The following is a 20282-nucleotide window of genomic DNA, read 5'->3' as shown; positions in this document are numbered from 1 at the left end:
ACACTAGAAATTGACACAACATTGTAAACTGACTGTACTTCAGTAAAAATATATTAAAAGTGGAAAAAAAAAAAAAAGGAAGGCGAGGCCAAGAAAGCAAGCAAGTGGGATGTAGATGGAGGGAAAAAACCTGAGAGGGGTACCACATGTATGGTAAAGTGAGGATGAAATAAATATTGCTCTGCTAAGATCTTTCACAGGAGACTGCTCTGTCCCTGGCTGATAGGCTTAATCAGTGACCACTGCTCGCAAGGTGCACCCACCTAACCAAGGGAACTCTCTGATCATTTTAACAGTTCATGAGGATTTCTACTTTCGGTCATAAAAGGGAAGCACGTGCTGTGGGTGTCTGGACTAGCTTTCCTTTTCTTCTGCTAAAGCTTTCCATGATATTTTTAATCACAGAAAAGAAATTAAAAAACCTTAATTCTTTTATTCTCATCCATTACATCTTCTTAGTATCTAAAGCAGAAGTTGCAAACTGCTAAGCTGTAACACTGAGTTGAGCCAACAGATATGTTTATTTTGGCTCAGACAGTGGTGGCCAGCAGAGTCACTTAAAAACTTTTAAATTCATTGCCAACATTTAAAAAGTAGGGGATTTCAACTATAAAAGAGATTGATTTGATGTTTCTGCCTAAAATCTTCTTGACTAATCATCCTACGGTCTGAGTGTTTTTCAGTAGCGAAATGTCAGGAGAACCAGAAATGAACTTGAAAAAGCCACCATCCTCAAGTAATAGAGAGATTCGTTTAAAACACTGGGGAAGCAGGCCATGCTAATCCTATATTTCCATAGGGCAGTGAATTTCAAAATGTGGTCCCTGGACCAGCACCCTACATTACCTGGGAATATATGAGAAACGCAGATTTTCAAGTCCACCCAGACCTCCTGAATCTGAGACTCCAGGCAGGATCCAGCAAACTATGGTTTAGCAAGCCATCCCAGTGACCCTGATCCATGCTGAAGCATGAACATCACTGATATAGGGTCGTAATCAATGAGAAGACAGCTTCTATTTTGCCACACTCCCTACCACTCTCTATTGTCCCAAATTAGCCTGCATCATTCACTCACCTGCCTAGCCCTCCCAATAAGGCACCCGAATTCTCCACTCCAATGGTAAATCTAACTTCAACATGAAAAAGTACATACAGCTTCTTAATGGGGGTTAATTTTTGCAGAAAATGATTGGCATCCTTTTACCCTAAACTCAATTAAATGGATTGGCATATGTAGTGACATTTACCTTCAGAATTATACGAAACATGACCAAAATGCACCCTTGCCTTTCAAGGAACAGTAAATCAGAAAATATTAAAGATGAAATTTAGTGACCTCAGTTACCATTTTGAATCTAACCTGGCTGCCATCACAGGTGGAGAACCACGTTTACAGAGAAAAAGAGAAAGTAAAGTAAGTCAGGGCCCTCCAGATCGGCCCAGGAACTCCGCCTTGCCTGCAAAATTTGAGCAGTAATAGCTTCTTCACAGAGTCGTCTTGAGGGTTAATTGAGTGAAAAATGTGTGTCCAGCACAGAGTAAGTGGTATATAAGTGCTTTTCTCACTAAAGAAACACTGGGTACACACCACAGTGTTTGTTTCTCAAACAATCCTAACACTCAGATGTTGTTATCCTCTTTCTACAAAAGATGAAACTGGGTTTCAGTGGCTTGTCCAAGAAAGTGGACGGGCCCGGTTCTGACTCCCAGTCCAATGGAAATCACTGTGCAGGTGGAGAGGGTGCTGGAACCCCATGACAGCAATATTCCGTCTCATCAAGATCGCACTTGCTGTGGAGTATACGGACCTCTCTTTTCTAAAGGAATACAACCAACCTTTCGTTATTTGGGAATAATGGTCAGTTGGTGGGTCATGAAAGCTCTTTTCCAGATTCCTGGTCACTGCACTGCTGGAAATGCACGAAGGGGGACAGGAGAGGAAATCAGATCAGTCTATTTCACTTCCAAGTGGCTTATTCCAAACCTCCAGCAGTGGAGGAGTGGAAACATACAGTGCCATTAACATAGCCTGTGACTCTGCAGGCAGGGACAGACCAGCCTCCTTTACCAGAGAGAGCACAGGCTAGGGAGGTGGTACCCCATGAAGCCAAGTAAGGGATTTGAAGACTTCTAAGATGTCACAAGTCTGTTTCACCCAGTTACCATTAAAAGCCATCAAAAACACGTCAGCATTCTCCAGACCTCCTTAAAACCCATGAAATTTGTTACTTTAAAAAGTCATGGCAAGTACTTATTTACTCAGGACTTGAACAAAAAGTCAGCATATTTCATGGTTTTGTGTTTAAATTTTAAATTAATAAATAGTTGGGGGGGATTTAATCTAATGGGAAAAAAGGAAAATAAAACTTATGGTCAGAGAGAGGCATGGATTGCATAATGCTATACACAGCAAGGCTGAGATTTTTAAAAGCAGTCATTGAAGATAAAGTAAAACACATCTCATCTCAGAATGTGGTATACCATCCTAAAACCAATGAATGCACAACGATGAGTAATTTTTAAAGTAAATACCCCTGCATATTTTCTCACTGCCCTTCCGTTGACATGCTGTACTTTACAAAAATTCATGTCCAAGTTCAAAGAGAAAAAGAAAAAAAACAGAAGAAGAAGAAAGACAGACAGCATTTTTTAAACAGCCCAGCCTTGGAAATATGTACAGAATTTATGCATGTTTTAAGTGCTCTTTCTCCTTTGCCAGAGGGTGTAATTAAAGGCCCACAGACAACTTCCAAACCGAGGCCAAGAGAATTTCAGTCGAAGTCAATGGGAGTTCAGTACCTGATCGTGCACAGAAATAGCTCGCCCGAAAAGGGATAAATAACTCTCTTGGCAGGGAGCTCAGGGAAACCCAGGATGTTAGAGCCCACGTTTATAAAAGTAAAATTCATTCAGTGGCCTAGAATCAATAAGATAATAATTGTATGACTTGACACCAGCAGGGGAGCGCAGGAGTGTGAGCGGGCAGCCTGTTTCCAGGACACTGGCGGAGCTGGCTCTCCCCTGGGCCTCCTGGTTTACCCTTTTCCCTCTCCAGTGTCACAGACATTATGTACGCCCTAAGTTTACTTCATTTTTCTTAGTTACCTGTGAAGTAAGAACCCACTCACAGCAACTTAAAGGTGGGTGGCAGCCAAACGCCGACCTGCCATTTACCTCAGGGAGTGCGCGCCCTGAAGTTCAAGATCAGTGGGGCCCTGAGTCCCTCTCGGCTCTCACTTTTCAAAGTCAGCCATGAGTCTTCCTAGTGCATAAAGACACCTAATGTCCTACAACAGGCTCCTAAGAACAAGGCACCTACTTCATCCCGCGTTTAACTGAAGAAAGAGCCTGTGGTTCAAAACAAAACCCAGCTGACTGGATTTTCCAAAGATGGCCCCAGTGGTGACCTTACATGCTGCTCGCAACTGGCCTGGTTTCAACCAACGAGGGGAGGGTCTATGCCCCCTCCTTGGATCTGGGTGGGTTTGTGACTGCTTTAACCAGCAGGTGGGACAGAAGGGACACTTGGGACACCCAAGCCTAGGAAATAGAAGGCCACCTGGCTTCCACTTTGTCTTCTGCAGCCCTAGCTTTTGACCTCTGAGCCACCATGTAATGAGTCTGATGCCTCTGAGATCGCCACCTTGTGAGGAAGCACAAGCTGCACCGAAAAGTCTGCGTCAGTGTGTGGTCCACGGCCCCGGCTGAGGTCCTAGTCAACAGGCCGCCTCCACCCCCAAATGCACAACTGAAGACGCCCCCAAAGGCTTCCACCTCCCCAACCCCAGGCACTGCCGTATGCTGTCTTCTCAGCGGGGGCCCGGACAGGCCAGCCCCACTGTGTCCTGTCTAAATTCCCGACCCACAGAACCCACAAGCAAAAAAAAGCTGTTTAATGTCTCTAGCATTTGCGATGGTTTGTCACACAGCTCTGGTGACTAGGAACACACTGTTTGGATGATTAGGGATCATTTTACCCCATACGATTTTTACCTTGTGCACTTATTTTAGAAATTAAACCCTATAAATTTACTGTATAACACAGGGAGATACTGGATTCATAAATTCTCACTGTGGTATGCCCTGGACTTGGTAGTAATTACAGGATTTTTCATAATGAAAGGAAATCATCTGTTATTTCACTGGTGTATATGAAGAATGGGAAATGACCAATATTTGAAATTCAAAACCAGGTCAATGCGAGGCCAAGAAGTGACCTCAATAATTGATAAGGGAACAGTCACCCTTGGCAGACACCTGCGAGCCATCTACCTCATCAGGCGGTGAGCCGAGCCCAGGTGTTGCCCTTACAGCATCTGTTCCATGCCCAAGAGCCGTGCGGCAGCGGGGGCAGGGCAGAGACAGCAGGAGAGTAGGGTGGACGCTCCTACATCCTCCTGCGTGGTCAGAGGAGAATGCTCCTCCAGAAAGGAAAAATGGAATGGGTAGGGATGCCTCCTGAAACTGTCCCTCTTCCTTTCCTGTCTGTTGGGACATACTCAGTCAACGGTACCTTAAACACCTTTCCTCCATCTGCCCCGTTGGTCCAAGTGATTACAGGGCAAAGGCTAACACAATCATGGGGCGCCACCGGGCTCTAATCCTGCTTGTTTTTTCCCTAAAGCTTCCAATTTTGTTTATTATACATTCATTCAACAAACATCTATGGGGTGCCTACATCATTGCAAGCTCTATCATGGACACTAGAAATACAGAAAAGAAGACTCATGGTACTTAACTAGTGGAGAGAAAACCAGTGAATAAGTAGACAATTAATGGTATAATTTCAAATAGTAGTAAGTGCAACAGAGGAAGTTCCACTCCACTACGGGAACCCTGGCATATCAGGATGGCTGCCTTGCTTCTAAGTCAGTGAAGACTCAACAAGTCACACTGGAGACATGATAATTACACAGAAAGGGATAGTGGTAGGTCCAAGACTGGGTCTCTCACATAAAGACAGGGAGAGCAGCTGCTCCTAACTGGGGAGTCTGCAGCGAGGCAGGGGAGATTACGGGAAATGAAAATGACAGATATGGTATGACCAATCGCAGTCCAGAGAGAGGCAACTTAGGGTGGGATGCCATATTTTTTTCTTAAATCTATCTTGTGAAGGATAGAAATTTGTAAACACTCTGGGCAGAGAAGGGTATACAAATAGAAGGTACAGACAAATAAGTGTTTTTACCCAAAAGGATTTACATAAACCCCCTGCCAAGGGCCCAGTAGAGTGTGATCCTGAGCAGGGAGCTCACCTTCACTGATGGAAATGCAGACGAACGTATCAACCATACATATCAACAAGGCACCTGCACTGGGAAGCAGGCAACTGTGGAAAAGATACAATCATGGCGATTCTTGAAGCAGAGGGGTAAATGCTAGGGACGTTTACCAACACTGTCTCCTCTCCTCCTTTTAGACACATGGTATGACTGCAAATCATGCCACTGGATTAGACAGCGCCTGAAGAATTGCTCCAGTCAATGAGCTGTGAGTGGAAGCGACAGAGGGCTTGGTGATGGCAGAAGAGAGGGCTTGGTCCTGAGAGCGGGACCTCAGAACCACATCCCCCCACTTCCCAGATGACTTGAAGGAAAAAAAAACAAGTGGTACAAAGATATTAACTTTCCAAAATTTATCTCAATCATTTTTTATCTTATTCAAATGATTTGTATATGTCCTTGTAGGAATCTCAGCTTTCATATTTTAAAAGAAGCCGCTAAATGATTCAAACATAACTCGTCTTCAGTTTCTACCTCTGTCTCATGGGCGTGCCTAGAGAAGCTGACAACAGCCCACCCACCGGACATAATACAGGCAAGGACAGGCTCCTTGGAGGTCACTGCTCTCCTCTCTCCTCCAGGGCTCTGTTTCCCAGAGTGTGCATCGCAGAGTACAGGAAGATGGTTTTCGAAGCAGGGGACTCACAAAGAATAAGATGGATGGAAGGGAATCAAACAGAAAAGGAATATCTGATCTAGACTTACAAATTAAAAGATACCCTTTTAGGTGTCTTAACCACTGGGTCCACGGTATCAGCCCTGTGCAAACATCCCACATGTGGGTATAGTGAAAGAAATTACTTCATTATTTGGCTTTAAAACCAAATCTATCCAGTGGTTATTAGACCCATTTAGGCTTTGATGTAATTCATCATTTTGTGCAGATCCTACCTGCCACAAATATTTACAGAAATAGATTCGACATTTGTGTGTGTAATATATACACGAAACTCAAAATTTTGATCAACAGGCAAGAATTAGCACCAAATAACTCATTTAAAGTGAAGGTATTTCCCACCGAACTCTTGAAGCAGGAAATAATAATTTAAGACCAAAATGCAATTGGATGAGGAATTTTACATTTAATCCCATTTTGAGGGAATAACCAGAACATATAGACTCAATTTCTAATTCCTTTCCCATCATTTCTGGCATTGGACTAATAACTTACACACTTTTACCATCACTATTCGATACAACAAATGTACTGAGAGCGCTTCAAGGATTTTAGCTCAGTGTTTTTTTTGATGAAATCATAAACATGAGATATTGTGCATTCAAATGGAATAGAAACCATCAAAAGCCATCTCATGGAGTACTGGCTACGTACACTTTCTAACCTAGGGGACCAGCCAGCTGAAGGACAATCCAACACTGTGGGACATGCCTCTGGAAACTGATAAACATCAAAAAAAAAATGACCCCCTTCAAGATTCTTTTCATCTGAGACTAATTCTTTATGCTAATAAGTAGTCATGGAAAAGAGGGCAGTAGTTTTCAGAAGCCTTTCTTGGCTGGAAGTGTGCCCACACTCCCAGAGTCCCCAGATACAGGGTAGCTTGTCTACAACTTGAGTACAAAGCACAGAAGTGAGATGCACACTGAAATTCTCATTTCTCTAAGGAGCAGTCAGATGATCCCTGCCGGGTTTGACTAATCAGGATAATGTTCATGATTTGGGGGACTTTCCAGCCCATATGAATGGTGGTGTTGTGCCCTGAGAATGCAGCTCTTTTCAGATTCAAAAGCGCAGAGGAGAGTTAACGTTGTTTGATCATTCTCGTTTCTCCAAATTTGTTTAACCATGAAGATCCTTTATAAATCCAAAGTTCCTCCCCCTTGCTGACCTGCCTCAGACTTTTCCATCACTCATTATTTTAAAGCTCACAGAACCTGAGAAGTACATTTTACATGCTCCAGTTCAGAGCTGCAGCCAATATAAAGGTTTTTTTTTTTTTCTTTTTTCTTTCCAGGCATAGAAAAAAGCCTCCACAGAAGCAGAACTGAGAGGATCACTGAAGGTTTTGCTTTTCCCCGTTGGAATATTTACTTTGCTAATCCACCAATCTCTATTATAAATGAAGCATTACATGAAATCCTGAGAGGGAGGAGGGGGCCCATGTTAAAACCCAAGGGCTGCCTCAAGCAACCCTTGAGAACAAGCGAGTGAGTTAAATTTACCGTTTGTGCCTTCTTGCATTGTGACACCGTTGAATAGGAAGCAGACGCCCTGGCAGACGGGCCACCTTGACTGTCCTGACAAGTCTGATGACAAGCTCTACAAACACAATTCTACCTTGTACACTTAGGCAGCCTGCACTGTGCTGCTTTTGAAATAAAACAAAACCAACCCAAACACAAATGCCCCAGGCGACAGTGCCGGCCACAGAACTGGTGCCAGAAATCCGGGCAGGACACTGGTAGCAGAGGAATGTCATCTTTTCAATATGGAACAAGGAACAAGGCTCTAATGGGGGAGGACTGCCAAAACCCAGCCTTTCCCCTCCACTCCGGACAATGCCAGCTTTGTCCGGATGGGAGACGCACACAGAGTTTTATTTCCCTTTCTAGATATTTTTCCAGGATGAGTTCTAGCTAGGGTCCACAGGACAACATTTTCCCCATTCTAGCATTGCTTATCCATACAACACATCTGGCCACCTTTCTGAAGTGGAAAAATACCGAACCGAAAAAAAAAAGACAAAAAAAAAAAAAAGACACAGCTCATGAAAGGCACAAGAGAAATCCCAATCCCAAGGAAACTATTATGGACGGTAATAGCAACTCAAAAACAAGGAAATGTCTAGAAAGCTGTGTGATTTTCATGCCTCGGGCGTTGTGGTGTGCTAATATGATTCTTGTGCTCAAGGACACATATTTTTGGTACAACATGAAAACAGAAAACAAGGTCTCATCTGGTTCTCCGCGGAAAGGACAGCAATCTGCTTCCAAAGCTGGAGGAAGGGCTGGCTTTGTTAGCCTTAACGAGAGACATATGTCAGTCTGCAGCAGTCTGCCTGCCGAAGGGATTTTCTGGGGTCATTCCGGCTACATGTGATTTTTGCCTTCTGGGCTGACGCTGGAATCTAACCCCTGAGAAAGGTCTACCTCTGCTGGGGAAGGCCTTCCCTGTTTCTCAAAATGTCAAAACAGAACACACTAGGAAAGGAAGACGTTTAGGATCATAGTCTTTGAAAAGATAGATTGATTAGATTCGGGGAGAAATTAAGTGAACCACGTGTATAATACAGCCAAGCTGGTTTCCATAGTAACCATGTCAGTAACAGAATCAGATTCTAAATCAAGGGCATGGATGGTAGAACTTGGTGTGTTTTCTCACCTACAAAATGCAGGGGGAATAAAACCTCTTCCACCTACGTCTCTAATTGGATCAAATGAAAAACCTAAGGGAGGAACTGTCAGCTCTCCACCAAATTCACTCATTGCTTTCCTATTGGTAATAATAGGTCTGTCCTCTGGCGCATGGCTAGACTACATCACCTGTGGCTGGTTCTGTGGTGGGACCAGTTCCTTCCAGGGCTCTGTGCCCCTCCACGCCTGGCTTTCACGGAGCCGTGTTCACCTCCTCTGCCTTCTTCCCACCTACCGGTTAGAATCGGATGAGGCTAAAGACCTCGTGGATGCTAAGCTAGAGCACGGGGAGCAGCCTGCTTCCCTAACCACTGTGTGCAAGAGAGAAGGTCCTGGCCAGGAACACGTGCCTTAAACCTGATGAAGAAATTCTGGACCAAACATGGTACATTTGGGAGAGTTTCTTCCTCACTGCAGAGAAACTCAGCTGAACTTAATTCCAGATGTGAACGTGCTTTAGAAACACAGAGGCAATATAAATGTAAGGTATTTCTATTGTTTCTGTAATTTTATGCAGGTATGCAGGTGAGGAGAGAGGCAACTGGAGAGGGAAGACCAGGGACTCACAGCCCTGCCCTCGGGAAGAGCAGCCCTGGGGCTGGCAAAACAGGAGCACCCTTTGCTGGGCGACTTGTCACCGCTTCTTTCCAAGAGTTCACCCCGGAGACGGAAATAGAGGATTGAAAGCTTTCCAGGAAGAGGTTTAGAGAGAAGGCTGAAACACTCATAACCTTTGAGGTGTGAAATTTATTTAACAGAAATGATTTTCAGTTGTAATTTCTATCATTCTCAGGAAACCCCAAAAGTATACCTTTAATTCTCTGACAAAAATGTATTTTTGTTTTTGTTTGGTGAAACTGTACTAAATTGTAACATTCATTTTTAGATGACGGTCTTTAGGAATTTTGTAAAAGCAACTTATTTTGCTGTACCCCCACCCCCACCCTGCCTTTGCTTTAATTTAGAAAAAGTGTTGATTTTCTGGTAATTTTTTTCATTGACCAAAACTTCATGAAACAGACACTTGTGACATCACAGGGAGGTAAGCCATTTTCAAGTCAACAGGTCGCCTGAGAACACTGGGACCTGCTTCTTTGCGGCATGACAAAGGAAGAAAACTGTCCCAAGAACTGCAGTCTAACAAAAACAGCAAATGAGAGAGTTCTAGATATTTTTAAACAACAAACAAAGCAAAGTAAGCATTTAAACAAGCAGTTATGAACTTTTAACCATTGAAAAATTTATAAACCACTTGAAACCACCAAATTAAATAAACTGTTCTCACTCAGCAGACATAAGAAAAAAAAAATAGGGTTGCAGACTAATTCAGAATTCACCCTCCACTTCCTGTTTATTCATATATCAGAAGGGAAAGAAAAAGACAGATTTTTTCCTGCTTTTTCAATCCAAAATGAGCTCTCAATTTAGAACATTTGTCCAGAAGAAAAGTGCTTTCTCTCCTTCTGTGGGAACTAAAACTAGAGAAAGCCAGATTGCCACTTCAGCTGTCTTGATGTTTCTAGATATGGAGGTAGATTCTAGATGCTGAGATTTTTTATTTTCTTTAAAGCACCAAGAGCCCACAGTGGTTTTGAGTATATTGGCCCAGTTGCTAATCCTTAAGAGTTTGCTTAAAGACTATTTCCAAAGGAACGTATCTTCTGCAGTAAAAGGTTAACCTTGAGGTGAAAGGTAGAAATTAACAGGAAAATGAGCTGGATTTTGGCCACCAAAGGCCTGGTCCTGTTTATAAATTTCATAAAAATTTTCATGAATCTATCATCACAAACCTTATATATTTAGATGCAATTCATTACATAATTAGATATACTATATAAAATTAGATCACTTTAATAGGGAAGAACAAATCTGACTCCGTATTAGATCTGTTCCTTTGGCTCTAATCCTGTGCTCTGTTGCCTCTGCTTAGTCTTGCTGGTTCTGCACCTTCTGTAAAGGAATTCTGCCTGGAGCCTGAAATACACAGGGCAGCCCGTTCTCAAGGCTCTGACCTTTAAGGGTGGAACACTTTCCCATTCATACAGGGATAAAAAGTTGCAGAACAGAGAGTAACATTTGTCTTGCTGGAAGTTTATGGGGACATCGTGACCTGACCTACACGGACAGCTGCAAGAACAAAGGATTCCAACACCAAACACACCCCCTCTCGTTTTTAGTGTAAAAGGACCCTGAATTCTGACTTGGGTAAGATGGTTCTCTAGGACATTAGTCCCCCAACTTCTCAGTCCGCTAGCTTTCCAAATAAAGTCATCATACCTTACCCCAACACCTTGTCTTCTGATTTATTGGCCTGTCGTGTGGTGAGCAGAACGAGTTTAGACTTGGTAACACCACTATGTGCATTAATATAATAAAATCTGATATATTACATGTCATTTATTACTGTGTTGATTACTATATAATTAGATCTAATTTATGAGTAAAAAAAAACACCTCTGCATTCAGGCCCGACTACGTGCAGAGACCTATACCAGGCTTCTGTAAGAAAGCTGTGACAGGAGACCAGCCCCAGCCTTCCTGCAGTTTATAGTGTGACAGAGGAGGCTGGTAGCTAACGACTCCATGATGACAAGTGAAACACACCTGTGTTAAGTGCTACCAAGGAGCACAGCAGAACCTCTGAAAGAGAGGGGTCGACCCCGGGTCTAAAGAGGGCTGCTCTGAGAAGATAGAGCCGTGAGACCGTTCAAGCATCTTTAATGCCTGGCTAGTCCCCAGATGCCTGCACAGGGCTGTGCAAAACCAGCCTGAACAGAATGGGTAGGTTTCCACTTGCCCACGTCATTCTTCTCGGGCTCTCCCGCGTCCCCTTGTCTTCGGATGAGTCTTCAGCTTCTCCCCTTCTTCAGGCGGAAAATGTTTACACATCCCGAAAGTCATCTCTTCTCTAAAGCCTTCCCTGAAAGACCGCTGCTCTTCCTCCCTTGGATTGTTCTTGGAGGTGGATTTTCCCTTTGCTAAATAAATCCTGTAAATTCTTTTGCTACACAATGCTTTGTCTCCCACCTGAATTCTTATCTTTCGGGTATGACAAGAACTAGGGTCATTTCCCCTCCCCTTTTGGGGTAACAAAAATACATGAAAACCTTTAATTTTAGTACCTAGAGCCTGTCTCATGGAAGGTATTTAGTAAATGTCTGATAAATGAGAGAAAAAACAAATTTTCCATTGTCGGACAATTTTATAAAGGAGACGAGTTATCTGGGTCTATGAGGGGACCTACTCTTTGTGTTTCAAGGACCAAAATAATGAATTTGGTGGCACACTTCATCATTCAGCTTTGCTACTGCAGCACGACACTGTCCTGTTTTTCTTATTGTCTCTAGTGTGTTATTTTGTTCTCGGGACCCACAGTGCAGCAAACCTCTAAGCCAAAGCAACTATGAAGGGCGGGCATAGCCCAGGATGGTCTCCAAACAGAGCATAATGTTCATGTTTATTGATGCTGATTAAAACCAAGAGAAAAAAAAATGTCATCTTAAATGGCCTTGGTCAAATAAAATCACTAAGCACATTTATAGTCTTTAATAGAAGTTCTAAAATTAGGTGCAGGCATCCATCTTCCTGATTGCAAAACTTTTTGTGACTGAACATACTACTTTGCTGTCTGCCAGGAAAAAAAAACAAAAAAAACCCCCAAAAAATAGCCCAGCAGCAGAACACTGTCCTGGAGAGGAGGGCCTCCCTTCTTCAGAGGCAAGGAAAACAAAGGGAGATGAGAAAACGGACGAAATTAGCCCTGAGGGACTGTGGGGGCTAGTGGAGTTTAAACTCTTAAAGGCTGCTTTAAATAGCCGGCTAGCAGCGTGACCATGAGCAAGCAACTCGCGGGGAGGCCTCGCCCCGGCTCCCCATGTGGGCTGGGCACTGGCTCCGGGATGGGAATTTTCCGCCCATCAGTGGCAAAGCGGAGAGAGCACGACTGAGCCCCGTTTGGGAGTGTGCCCATGGGTGGGGTCCTTCTGTTAACTGTCCCTCCTTGGGGAAGACTGCCTTGTGAGCTCTTCCTTCTTTTACTTCTTGATGTAAAATGTCATTTTTAAAAAATGAAATGGTCAAGACAACAGAGTTGTTTCTCTTAAGTACGCTCCCACCTGTTTTTGTTTCTAATTTGTTGCCCCACGAAACCCCCAATCTAGAACATAACACACCCCTGCTTCCAGCCTTTTGTCCCGATGTGGCTGAAGAAGGAGGTGTTTTCCAAACAGGTAGAGGATTCTGCTCTTAGCCCTAGCAAAGGCCAGCTGTGTGGCCCTGGCCAAGTTCCTTAACCTCTCTGAACCCCAGTTTCCTCATCTGTAAAATGGCAGTCATAAAGCCTACCCCCCTGTAGGGCTGTTGTGAGAATTACACGAAAGAAACATGAGTATAAAATGTCCCAATGCCTGGTATAGAGAAGGTACCCAACAAAGGCAGTGTTTTCCCCTCTCCCTACTCACCCCTGGACTTACAAACACAGGGACTCCCACACCACATAGGCCTTCCCAAACAGGAAATCAGTGCACTTGTTGAGTTCCCTGTTGTAGTGTTTGTATTTGGCGTTGGACTGGGTTCAAACATGTGGTGTGTTTAACTCTCACATATCTGTTGAAGCCCAGAGAAGTTAACGGATGCAGCCAAGACAAGGAGAAATGGCCCGAGAATCCAAGTGTTCAACCTAAAATACTTTCCCCTGTCACACAGCTGGTTTCTTCTCGGCCATGGGATCTCATGTGACCCCCTATCAAATCAGGTACCCTTCCATTATTCTTTACCAGACCATTCTATTCCTTTTCTTCCAACTCTGAATTGTTTGCTTGTCGTCTGCCCCTTGCTCCAGGAGCGACCTGTCTGTCATGTTCACTACTGTATCTCTAGCACCCAGCACAGGCCCTGAAACTTAGCAGGTCTTCAAAAGACACATGTTGATGGATGAGAGAACGATGCATACAGTTTTCAGAAGGGACTTTTGCAGGAAACCAGGGCAAGACAGAAGACAGGATGTGGTCAAATGCCGGCTCTGGCACGCTGACCCTCTTGCAAGGTGACTAAGCCACTCTTCCCTGTAGGCGGTGGAGTCCATTTCTCTACCCACTGAATCCAGGCTTGACCCTGCAACTTGTTTGGCCAATGGGGCAAGTGTGATGCAAACAGAGGTTCGCACACCAGTGCTTGTCCTGTCTTACTGACGGGAACCCATCCACCACCACGTGAACAAGTGCAGGGGAGAGAGGCTCCCAGGTGAGGAGTGGCAGTGTGGGAAGAGAAACCGGTCATGCTGCCGAGGCCCGGGTCATGTGCGCGGGGCCATCCTGGGCCCACCTGGCCCAAGCCAAGCCAGCCCAGATAAGAAGATCTGCACAGAACCATAACAGATGATACATGTCTCTGGTCTTAAGCCAACAAGCACTATGGTTACTCGTTAGGCAGCAAAAGCTACCTGATACAGAAAATCATGAAACACGTCCCACAAACCTCTCCACAGTAAGATGTCAGGTGTTTCTGGGAGCAGCTCACTTATAAGGACACTGCTAATCTCTGGTTTTGGATGATGAGGTGGGAGCTGAGCAGGAACGAGAGGTGGAGGGACAACAGACAGGCGAGAGGTCCTGAAGCTGTTGCCATGGAGCCCGGGAAGGCAGGGACAGGAGGCGGGCAGGGACGGGGGCAGCCGTCCCAGGCCCACAGTCCACCAGAAACAGCTGCTGACACCTTTGGTGTGAACACTTTGGGCCAAAGCTTCTGAGTTTTAGACACTGTAGGACAGAACATATCACCATATACTTTAGCAGAGGTCAGGAAACTAGACCCAAGGGCCATATATGGCCCACACTGCCTATCTTTCTAAGTAAAGTTTTATTGGAACATATCCATGCTCATTCATTTGCGTATTGTCTATGGCTCCTTTCATGCTACAGTGGCAGAGTAGTTGTAACAGATGCCATATGGCCTTTGAAGCCTAAAATATTTACTGTCTGGCTCTTGACACAATCAATTTGCCAATTCCTGTACTAGGGTAATCAGGAGAGATTCCATCGAGTGGCTGGGTCTTAACCTGAGTCTTGAAAGAGAGAGGCAGTGTTTATTTTGGCATGAAGGAATAGGGAATTGCTGAAAGAAGATTACAAGAAAGAGTACTAAGATTATAACATGTTACATCACTGTATGCAAAAGTCATTTTAATAAGTCAACGACAAAACAAACAATAACTAAACATATATATCACGTACCATGTGCCAGGCATGTGCTTTATAGTAACTCATTTTATCCTCACAATATTATGGGGTAGGTGGTATTATTATCTCCATTTCTCTAACTGAAAAAAGAGAGACACAGAGAACTGAAACTGCTTGTTCAAGGTCACAAAGCTAGCAAGTGGCCTAGCGAGGGTTCAAACCCTGATATTCTCACTCCAGGTCCCCTTTGAAAGCTATGAAAACGGAAATGTACAAAACGATGCATGAATTCTAGCTATGAGCAACAAGACTGTTTCTTAAAAACTCCTGAAAATCAGCTTTATTACTTTGTATTGTTAAGCCTTCTTGGCTAACTACACCACATGTTCATTTTCTGTATTCTTTGTCCCCTGTAAAAATGTGCCACTGCTTAGCTGGAAGCCCCCCAAACAGGACATCCCTCTGGTCTATACACTGGTCATGTCGCCATGGTGAGGCTGTGTCAACACGGCAGCCAGTGGCCATTCCCAGAGGCAGACCACAATCCATTCATTAGATTCTCAGGCTGATACTGCCACCTGGTCCCTAGGGAGACAGAACGTCCTCTTCCCCAAACAATAGTCACTAAGGTCATTCTGGTCACCACAGGCAGAAGCCACTGTTGATATTACCTCTTAAAGATAAAAATTGGGTTCAGTTTGAGAATCCCACTTTAGAGCGGGGGCTCCTAGCCCAGAGTAGTGACCTTTGATCTCCAGCCAAAAGATGGGCCAGCCCTTATAGGTCAACCGGGGGCTCGTGGTGGATCTGCTGGTAGCCCCAAATCGTATCATGCATGGGGCTCATCTTAACAGCCAAATTAAAGATACACAGAATTTCCAAAGAGAAGTTCGTTCGTTCGTTCATCCTTTCCTTCCTTCCCTCCCTCCCTTCCTTCCTTCCTTCCTTCCTTTCTTTCTTTCTTTCACTGAAGTACTGTCAGTTACTATGTGTCAATTTCTGGTGCACAGCACAATGTCCCAGTCATGTACATACATACATTTATTTGTTTTCTTTTATTTTTCATTAAAGCTTATTACAAGATATTGGACATAGTTCCCCATGCTATACAGTAGGAACAGAAGTTGTTTCTTGATTCATTACTTTATTATCACAAGGGACAGATTCCTAATAGTCTTCAATAATATTAACTTTTTACAGACTAACAGAGCTTAAATTTATACACTTCTTTTAGAGGGCATTTTGGCAATTTGTTTAAGCCTAAAAAATGTGTAAAGATGTTGACCTAGAAATTCTGCTTCTACTAACTTATCCTAAGTAAATTATCAGAGAAATACATAAAGGCTATTTATTAAAGCATTATTTATCGTAGAGAAACACTGGAAACATCTTCATTGTACAATAGGGGATTTATTAAATAAATTGTGATATAACCATAAACTACTACCTTAACGGTATAGCCCTAAAAACTATGCAGTTGTTTAAACTTTGGTCATGAAAGATTGTTAAATTTAAAAAGAAAGTTAAAGCCAGTATGCAACATAAAATTCTATTCTTGTTAAAAAAAAACCAACCAAAATAACAATATGCACCTACTAACAGAAAAATAGGTTTAACGGGGGTTTTCTCCCAGGCTAGAACTATGGTTATTTTAAAATTCTATTTCTTATACAATAAATTCTGCATTGAATTGGTAATTTTTTAAATGATAGCAAAAGTTATATTTAATTTTTCTCAGTTATATATTTTTCCTTTGGCTGTCACATTATACTTTTGCCTTCTCATGTTTTTTAAGTTCGGTGAATTTTGTCACTGCATGTTCCCAGCAAGCCAAAATGCAGGCTAGTCTTTCTCAACAACCAGGAGGAAAAGCAGTCCACATTTTCAGAGACCCATCTACAATTCAAAAACTCTCAAGCTGGACAGCTGGCTGGCAAGCTCATCTGACCTTACTGGGCTTATAGTTCTATTAAAAAGATACATCACGACAGGACTCTGAACAGCTTTCCCAAGTTCATCACAGTTGCTTCTGCTGGTACAGGTTTTGTTTTTGTTGGGGTTTTTCCTAAAAAGAGTCAGAATCTCAAATTAAAACAAGAGGTCAGGGAATTAGCTGACTAAGAGCTTATTAAAACAGTTTGTACTGTACAGATTGTGAAACAGCTCAATATGTGGGGCTTGGGATCCGGCAGGAGAAGACACGCTAGATAATTTCCTTTCCCAGACACAAAGGGAGCAGGTACACTGAGTTAGAGCACACCTCATTAAGGTTTCTGGACGTGAGATGACTTGGAGCTTTTTGAAATAAAGGCGTGTCCTTTCATGTAACTTTTAAATGAGTGCTAGAAAATGATTTATTTACATATTGCACAACAAATGGACAAAGTGAACTGGTATTCTGCTGAACCCTTCCCAAATCTCAGGATAAATTTAAGTAGGTTCAGCTAGGGGTTACCAATAATAAAGCATTAATTAGAGGCACAGATGTTTTGCTTTTTATCCAGTTGCCAACTGGTTGCTGGGTTAACTTCCTTGACCACCATATCTGAAGCTACCAGAGGAAGGGGCATTCCTTTCAAACCAACACAATCCCAGAGGAAGACATGTTCCTAAGGCTGTAATGAATTTCCCCAAACTGGCCTCACCCTGTAAAATCATAATGTTCAGTCGACTGATTTGAAAAGGAAGAAAAATCCACATACATTTCTTCAGGGGGCTAAGTGACACTTAGGCATTTGTTCAAACCGCATCTTTAAGCACTCAGGACACGCAGGCTGTGTGTGAGGCACCGCGTGAGCTAGGGTCCTGATCCACTTTGTGTCCCCAGGCAATCAGACATGCAGTGTGGCAGACTGGGTCCAAAAATGACCCCAGCTGTCCTTCCCCTGCTGTCCCGCCCCTTATCATGTGACTTTGCGGCTCCTGTGTTAAGAAGGTGAGTTTATATAGCTACTTCTTGAGTATGGAGTGGCCTTCTGACTTGCTTTGGCCACCAGACTGTGTCAGAAGAGACGGTGCCTCCTCCCGAGCCCGGTTCTCTCTTCTGGAACCCTGCCTGTGTGAATCACCGGGGCCAGCCCAACAGGCATGGGAGCTGCTGAGGGTCCCCCACCAATGGGCAGCACCTCAGAAGCAAAGCCAGCCTGCCACCCTGCAGGTGACCCCATCCACGTGGGGCCAGGACCACACGAACCCCCACAGAGGAACCTGGCCTAACATGCTGGCCCATGAGTCATGAGCCAAATGAAAGGCTGCCGTTTCAAGCCATTCCGTTTTAGGCTGGTGTGTCACAGAATAGAGCCTGACTCCCCCATACACACAAGTTAACAGCAAGTACTGACTCCGACAAGCCAAACACAAAATGCTTCGGAGCACCTGGGCAGGGGGCACCTGTACTGTGATTCCAACATGTTTATAATGGTCAACACATCACGCAATTTGGGTGCATGAACGACACACCTTAACTGCCATCGGCGGAAAGAGAAAGAAGCTGTGTGTCTAGGGAAGGGCTGGCTCAGGACAGCCGCAGAGCCTTTGAGAGACTGGCTATGGACGGGTTGGATTTGCCTATGAAGTCACTCTTTGTTTCTTTCCTCTCCTTAAAAAAAATAAGAAGCTCTTTCACTCAATTAAGCCTGTTGGCCTCAATTACGATTGTCTAGTTTGATTCAAAGCAGCCATATCCTCTCTGACACATGTTCAGCCTCCACTTCTCTGTAGGCTGGAATTTTAAATCCAGCTCCCCTGAATTTATGACACACACAGTAGCAAGTCCCTACAGGCTGAAAATCAAACTGTAATTCAAAGGCCACAGGGCTGAGGAAACAGCCAGAAGATAAATCCCCATTTCAACCTTGGATTCTCTGCAAGTTGATTCAGGGGACTGTCAGTCATATTTAAAAATAAAATAAAACTACAAAGACACCAGATGGCATGTTCCAAAGAGAAACAAGATGATGCTTTAAGGACTCCTTCAAAAGGCTCTTGTTACCTGAAAAGAACTCTTCGAAGGGCCCCAGAACATTTGGCGGCCATCAGTCATTTGCTGAAGTTTCTGAATTTTTAACTAATGAGATATAAGGAAGAAATGAAACCAACAAACACAGCCCAGCCCACCAGAATGATCGGAGGTGACGTTACAGATGTCAAAGCAGCCGAGTCCTGGAGCTGGGCAGGTCACGTCCACGGAGCACGTGGACAACAGAGCAACCTGGGCGCAGAGATGGGCACTCACCTTACACCCCTCGCAGGCGCTGACCCCATAGTGGTACCCGGACGACTTGTCCTGGCAGACGAAGCAGGGTTTGTACACGCGAGGAGGAGGAAGTGGAGACGGAGGGCTGGGGACCAGTTCCTCTGAGCTGGTGCTCTGTGTTTCAATCGCTACAGGGCAGGTGGGGAGGAGGAGAAAAAGAGAGAAAATGCATTTCAGTTCATTTCTTCTTCACCAGTGAGTTCCTAGACTCTGCCCTCCATTCAGCAATAACATAGCGAGGATGCACCCACAAAAGCGGCTGTCACTGTAGGCACGGCAGTGGGCATCCTGACACTGACGTGGTACTTCCCAACTTACAAAGCAGCGTCATACGCCTCTCCTATTCACAGGGCACCATGGCACCGTGAGGGAGGGGATTCTGTCACCACTTTGCCCTCAAAAGAAACAGAAAGCCAGAGGGGGGCAGTGACCTGTCTGAGATCTGCAGGGCATTGGTAGAGATGGAGGTTCACACTGCACCCCTCAGAATCCTTCTACTAACTTCCCCTGGCTTCTGACTCAGAGCCTTGGAAATGACCTGTGCAACCCTGTTTCTCACTTAACCAATTCTGTTTCTTTAGGAAATGAAGAAAATGCCCAAAGCAGCCATTCCACAAGGACACGGGGAGGGAAGTGAGTCCACGGCCAGAGCTGAGCTTCATCGAGTCTGTGTTGGTGGATGTCTGCGACTCAGAGTCTCCTCAGACCAGCAGCATCATCGTCATGTCACAGCTTATCAGAAAAGGTGGTATGTGGCCCCAGCTCAAGCCCAGGGAATCAGAGCTGCATCGTAACAAAACCGCCAGGTGACTGAACGTACAATGAATGTTTGAGAAGCAGTGGGTCCCGCTAACAACAGCGCAGACTGACCTGCCCTTTACTCTAGATTTACAAATGCACAACTCCTCCTCCGTCTCATTATTTAACCAACCCAATCCCATGGGAAATAGGAATTTAGAACTTAGGACCTGAGTAATCTCCCACCCCTACTCTCCGGATTTCTGCTCAAAGTCAAAGCAAGACCTAGTCCTATTCCTAGTACAGGCAAAACTGCTCATAGACTGCGATGGAAGCAGGGAAGGGAGTGACTGAAAGTGGTCAGATGATGTCCTCAAATCTCCAAGCTCCCAGTCACTTTACAGGATTCAGTGTATTTCCCAGAGGATAAAACTTCTAGTTGTTCCACTGTTCATA

General features: G+C 44.2%; 1 protein-coding gene across 10 annotated transcripts in view; it reads right to left on the bottom strand.

The window, feature by feature from the left end:
• The window catches only part of RARB (retinoic acid receptor beta), a 699713-nt gene that overhangs the window by 111516 nt on the left and 567915 nt on the right, over positions 1 to 20282 (bottom strand). For all 10 annotated transcript variants that reach the window (XM_072950739.1, XM_072950689.1, XM_072950646.1 and 7 more), the window contains one exon: positions 19068 to 19216. In XM_072950739.1, coding sequence (XP_072806840.1) covers positions 19068 to 19216 — 149 coding nt within the window. The remainder of the gene's footprint in view (positions 1 to 19067; positions 19217 to 20282) is intronic.

The sequence above is a fragment of the Vicugna pacos genome, chromosome 1 (genome assembly GCF_048564905.1).
Source record: "Vicugna pacos chromosome 1, VicPac4, whole genome shotgun sequence".
In the NCBI taxonomy this organism is placed as follows: Eukaryota; Metazoa; Chordata; class Mammalia; order Artiodactyla; family Camelidae; genus Vicugna; species Vicugna pacos.
Note: the sequence above shows the minus strand (reverse complement) of the source record. Positions and strands in the feature narration are given on the sequence as shown.